Below are 6,291 nucleotides of genomic sequence, written 5' to 3' on the forward strand. Positions count from 1 at the left end.
GGATTGGTGTCCCAACTTTCCCACCACAACATCTTCCTAGCATCCATCCCCTTCTCTTCACTCACTCAGCCACTTGATGTCCCTTTTCCTTAGATACAGAGAAGTGGAGAATGTTATGAGAGTATTAATGGGCCCCAGTTGCCCCAGAAGTTGTCTGGGGAGGTCAAGGAACTTTTTCCTTGAAACCCCAAGAGTTTTCCCTTGAGATCAAGGAACCTTCTCCTTGAGCTCAACCAAAGGACAGACACACCCAAAAGAGATAAGCAGCATCATCACTCTCCTGGATTGTGGCAAGAGTCTCTTAACTGGTCTCTCTGTCTCAAATCTCTCTCTCTCCAATCCATCCTTCACACAACCAATAGTGATTTTCCTACCACACAGGTATGATCATATCATTCCCTTACCCAATAAACTCTAGTGGCTCCCTATCACCTCTAAGATCAAATATAAACTCCTTAGGTCTTTAAAGCCATTGACAGCCTTGCTGCAATCTACCCTTCCAGCCTTAGTACACATTAGTCCCCTTCATGAACACTATGACTATTGTCCAGCCAAACTGGCTGCCTTCCTGTTCCATTTCCTGTCACTTTGCTTTTGTACTGACAGTCCCCCATGATTGGGATATATTCCCTCTTTATCTCTGCCTCTTAAAATTCTTAATTTCCTTTAAGGCTTAGCTCAAGAAATATCTTCCACATGAAGCCTTTCCTGATCAGTTCAGCTACGCTCATCTTTGTCCCCCACTACCTTTTTTGCATATAGCTATGTATGTACACATTACCTCCCCTAATTAGACTGTTAAGTTCCTCAAGGACAGGGACTGATTCTAGCAGCAGAGTGCCAGCACATAGTAGGACTTAATAAATGGCGATGGACTGAGTAAACTGTGCCTAGAACATCATAGGCACTTAATAAATGCTATTTTCAGAATTCCAGTGCTAAGATGGAGGAGGAAGGAAATCCCTGAAGCCCTCCCAAAGTCCCCTCCAAACAACCTTGAAAAATGTCTCAGAATCAATTTTGGAGCTAGAATGCAGCTAACCAGCACAGCAGGAAAGGTCTATCTCATTGCTATCTTTATATTGAGTCAGTCAGAGAGAATGTACAGGGTCCATTATATCTAGCCAGCCCCAGATTATATTTCACATCCCATCAGATAATCTACCTTGGCCATCTCTTTGTCTGTCCTGTGACAGCTTCCTTGAAACCACTTGACCTCCTAAGACCATGCTTGGTATGATTTAATCCTCTTCTGGGAACAGTAATCAAATTCAATGCTACCATTATCTTTGGAAAGGATGTGTCAATTGACTTCCTACTTGTCATCCCCCTGATGTCCAAAACCAAAATATCCTTTCCAGCTCCTAATCCCTCATTTCTCTGATCTTACCGGAATGTAAGCCCCCTCGAGGCCAGGAACTACCTTGCTTTTGCATCTTCATTCACTTCTGCCTCTTAGTTCTCTTGGCACCAAAGTAAGTGCTTGATTCATGTTTTTTATTTGTTCGTTCGTTCATTCATTCATTCATTCATTCATTCATTCATTCATCCATTCTTGATTGATTCCTTCCCCAATCTTTCAGGAAGAGGATTCCTAGGGTTCCCTTTCCACTACCTACTCTCAGCAGTCTTTTCCAAACTAAGGGATCTTAAGAAGGAGCTCAGAGAGGTTAGTGATTTGCCCATTCAGGTCAAATAAGAATTGATGCCAGGATTTTAGTCCTGATTTGAATTTTGACATTAAAAAAGTTTTTAAAACTTAAGTCTCATTTATTTGCTATATATTTGTGTTTTAATTAATAATACAATAGAAAATGGGATGATCACATCAAACCACTGGCACAACACTTGTCTGCTCTCCTAGAACTTCCTGCAACCCAAGACAAGTCTTTCATTTTGCTTGCCAACAGTTCATTTTGAGTGGCAGAAAAATAGTTCTTTTCCTGGGTAAGGCATTTCAGATAGATTTAATATTTGTTTTCAGCCCTTCCTGTCAAATATTCATCTCTCATGGCTTTTATAAGCCAGTCCTGTTCAGCCCCTTCCTCAGAATCACTGGCATCAGCAGTATCCATGGCCAATAGCTTTGAATAATTGATTTTTCTCTGTTGGGGGAGCTTTGACTGGATGGCCATGAACAAAACTAACCAAAGGGACAGAATGACACAATATGTCCTAAATAGCACAGCCAAGCTGTAGTGAAGTACCACAAAACCCCCTACAAAGCTCCCCAGGCTTGCCCCATTCCCATAAAAGAGGCCTCTCAGCATCACACTCAGAGACCTTTCTGTCCCAGGAATCACCAGGTCTTCCACTAAAGCATCCACTGACCACCAGAGGGCTCCATTACTGATAGCACCAAAGACCTGAGCAGGAAATACTGCCCACCAGTTCCAAAGTAAAGAGTAATAGAGAAGCTGCCCAGAGAGGCAGCCCAGCCCCAGCCCCAGTGTACCCAAACTAGACAGATTTTTAAGCATCTTAGCTTTGAAGGGATGCAGTAGAATCTCCCCCACCAAGCTGAGGGTGACAGAGAGCCCCATGCTCAACTCACTGCTGCCTTGGTCTTGCATCTGCCAGAAGAGGAAATTCTCTACGTTAGCCACTGCAGCCCCAGTCAAGAAAACTGTGACAGCCAATAGGATAAGAAGGCGGTCACTTCCAATGAGGCTCAGTACTTTGATGACTTTGTGGCTAGTTTCCCTCCTCTTGGAGTTAGGAATAGGAATAGCGAAGCTAACTGGCAAGGCCAATATGCTGAGCAATGTGTACACATAGAAGTGCACTACAGCCCGGGGGGTGTCCCCTGTCAGGAAGCAGTCCAGCTGACCCACCAAGACTGGGACAGTGCAAACTCCTAAAGACATGCCCAACGATTTCCAAACCCAGAGCCTTCTGTAGCAGTCAGTGGCATCCACAAAATCCAGATATTCGTAGAGGCTATCAGCAGCAGCAGGCCCCAGAGGGGCAGACAGAAGCTCCCAGAATGGCACTGCCATCATCGAAAGAAGAAAGATCCCGTGCTCCCCATCCAAGTAGAGGGCTAAGCTCCTGTTCTGGCCTCTTGCCCTCTCAGTTAGTGACAGATTCACTGGAGGACCTGGAGTTTCTAGTTCAGAGCTCACATGAAGCCAAGGTAAAGTAGGGCCTGTTGTTTCAAACATGCTGCTCCAGGGATCACCTGTCCTCATCATCTTCCTAGGGGCATCTCCCATTTCAAGTACTTCATCCATCAGAGGAGGGGCAGTCGCCTGCACTGTTATACCAGTTTTCTGGTAGTAGGCTCCTGGAAGGGCAGACAGAGCTGTGAAATGTCCTTTTTGATTGATGGTTTCTCTGTCACTTCTGAGAGGTCTAACTGGGAAGCCATAGGACTCTTGCCCAGGGCTCCTGAGTCCTGAAAAGCTCTTTACTCTAGCTGAATGCTTTGGGGCCAATTCTCTTTCTAGGGTTGTGCTGACAGGGGGCATCACCTGGGGTGGTACCCTTGCAGTGGCCAGCCTGTGGCTGCCATTACAATACTGATACACCAGATCCTTGTCCAAGGGACTCACAAGGGTCAGAAGCAGCACAGCAGCTGCTGAACCCAGCAGTGATCCTGTAAGGAGCAACTGTCTCTTCTGATAGTTTTTGGCCAGGAAGGAGCACAGTGGGGCCCAGGTGGTGGCAATCAAGTGCTTAGTGCCCATTAGGACACCCACCCAGGGGGCAGCAAGGCCCAGCTGCCTCAGGTATAGTGTCAGGAAGGGGGCCACACAAGCATCCCTGGCACCAGACAGAAGGTAGAAGAGCCGGGCCACTGCCACAGCCTTGCTGACATCCCACTGTGGGTTGGCACTCATGGCTTTAGAGCCCCTCAATACGGATAGAGAGGGAAGAATGCTGAGGGCAGCACCCTGCAGGAAACAGCCCCACTTTTCAGCTGAGGAAGCAGGGCAGAGATCCAGTCCAAGGCCAAGACCTGGGCAGGACAGAAACAGCAGTGTCCACACAAAAGAACCTGAGGAAGAGATATGCTAACTTGTAGCAGCTGGCTCTATTCCTGGCAGAATCCTGATCCACCTGTTACTCAGGTAACGGCTTCCAAGTTCTAATTGTCACCTTTAGGGGTGGGGCTATCTTAAGCCTGCAGGAGGCCCAGGACCATGCCAGTCCACCAATCTGTAATCTCACATCTCACAGGCTCAAAGTGATGTTAGCACGGAGAATATAAGTCACACCTAACGCCCAGAGCATCTCTGATGCTGAAGAATTGGACACCCTGATCCCTATACTCTGTCCTTCTCTGTCTATGCCTCAGAATCTGAGACTAGGACCATATGGGACGGGCTTTTTGTGTTTTGGGGTTTGGGGATTTTCCCCCCCAGTTGTGAATGTGCACTGTCTGTGTGGACAAGGCAGCTGTGTAGATCACTTCAGTGTTCATCTAGAAATAACAGTTCCTTGCAAGTCATTCCCCAATTGAGAAATGGTCAAAGGATATGAACAGGCAGTTTTCAGATGAAGAAATCAAAGCTATCTATTGCCATATGAAAAAAAATGCTCTAAATCACTATTGATTAGAGAAATACAAATTAAAACAACTCGAGGTACCAACTCACACCTATCAGATTGGCTAATATGACAAAAAAGGAAAATGATAAATGTTGGAGAAGCTATGGAAAAATTAGCACACTAATGCATTGTTGGTGGAGCTGTGAACTGATCCAACCATTCTGGAGAGCAATTTGGAACTATGCCCAAAGGGCTATGGGACTGTTCATACCTTTTAATCCAGTAATACCACTATTAGGTCTAGATCCCAAAGAGATCATAGAAGAGGGAAAATGACCCATGTGTACAAAAATATTCTCTGTGGTAGCAAAGAATTGGAAATTGAGGGGATGCCCATCAATTGGGGAATGGCTAAACAAGTTGTGGTATATGAATAAGAAATGTAAGAAATGATGAGCAGGATTTCAGAGAAACCTGGAAGGACTTAGATGAACTGATGCTGAGTGAGAGGAGCATAACCAGGAGAACACTGTACACAGTAACAGCAACATTGTGTGATCAACTGTGATAGACTTGGCTCTTCTCAGCAGTGCAACAATTCAAAAGAATTTCAAAGAACTCGTGTTAGAAAATATTCTCCACGTCCAGAAAAAAGAGCTGGGGATTCTGAATGCAGATTGAACCATACTGTTTCTACTTCTCAGATGTTTTTTTTTCTTTTTTGAGGCTTTTCCCTTGTGTTCTGCTTCTTCTTTCCCAATATCACTAATGCAGAAATATGTTTAATGTGATTGTACATATATAACATATATCAGACTGCTTTCTGTCTTGGGGAGGGGGGAGGGAAGGGAAGGGAAGGTGGGAGAAAAATGTGGAACTAAAAATCCTATGAAAACAAATGTTGAAAACTACCTTTACATGTAACTGAAAAATAATAAAACACTTTTATGATTTAAATTTTAAAAAAAGAAAATAACAGTTCCCGTTTATTAAGCACTTTACATGTCTGATGATCCTACACATGCAAGTGAGCCCTGCATTCTCTACAGAGACCTTTAGGCTTATCATACACTTTCTTCATAATGAACCTGAAGTGTTGGTATTGTAAGCGTTATTTAATATCTAGTTTACAGTTGAGGAAACTGAGGCTCAAGGGGAGAAGTGACTTGCCCTGGTTCATAAAGTCAGTAAGTGGCACACTTGAAATGCACACTCAGGCTTCCCGACTAGAAGAGCCATGTTCTTTGTAGTCCACCATAGCCTCTGTAGTTAGGCTTTGGCCAGGTTCTGCTTCCATCCCCACTCAATCCCAATTTGTTTTCTACACCAAATCACAGAACCTGGAAAATACTAGGTGCTTAATAAATGCTTATTTACACAGAGATCAATACTGAATAAGCATATACCACATAGGCATCAGCACAGTGGAAAATTAACCCTGTTAATTAAACAGGAAAATAAACAAACAAAAACCCTCAAAATTAATTAAAGTAGAATAACTGGAAAACCGGGGAGAGTCCAAAGTTATGTAATCTTGTCTCTGTCTCTGTCTCTCTTTTTTTGCGGGGCAATGAGGGTTAAATGGCTTGCCCAGGGACACACAGCTAGTAAGTGTCAAGTGTCTGAGGCTGGATTTGAACTCAGGTCCTCTTGAATCCAGGGCCAATGCTTTCTTTCTCCACTGTGCCACCAAGTCAGTTCTTACTGCTGTTATTTTAAATGTTTCTCTAAGCTGATCCCCATTCTGCTCTAAGAGCTAAAATATTGCTCAGGTGAGATCATGACAGGCTGCTACTG

General features: G+C 44.3%; 1 protein-coding gene across 1 annotated transcript; it reads right to left on the minus strand.

Moving 5' to 3' along the window:
* Positions 1-1,967: 1,967 nt before the first annotated feature.
* On the minus strand, positions 1,968-3,842 carry MFSD6L (major facilitator superfamily domain containing 6 like). The gene has a single exon (XM_044000000.1). The coding sequence runs from the start codon at positions 3,840-3,842 to the stop codon at positions 1,968-1,970; it is 1,875 nt and encodes a 624-aa protein (XP_043855935.1).
* Positions 3,843-6,291: the final 2,449 nt, after the last annotated feature.

This window comes from Dromiciops gliroides, chromosome 4 (genome assembly GCF_019393635.1).
Source record: "Dromiciops gliroides isolate mDroGli1 chromosome 4, mDroGli1.pri, whole genome shotgun sequence".
NCBI classification, from domain to species: Eukaryota; Metazoa; Chordata; class Mammalia; order Microbiotheria; family Microbiotheriidae; genus Dromiciops; species Dromiciops gliroides.

Coding starts and splice junctions, on each gene's coding strand:
- MFSD6L (XM_044000000.1), bottom strand. CDS start 3,842: ATGAGTGCCAACCCACAGTGGGATGTCAGCAAGGCTGTGGCAGTGGCC.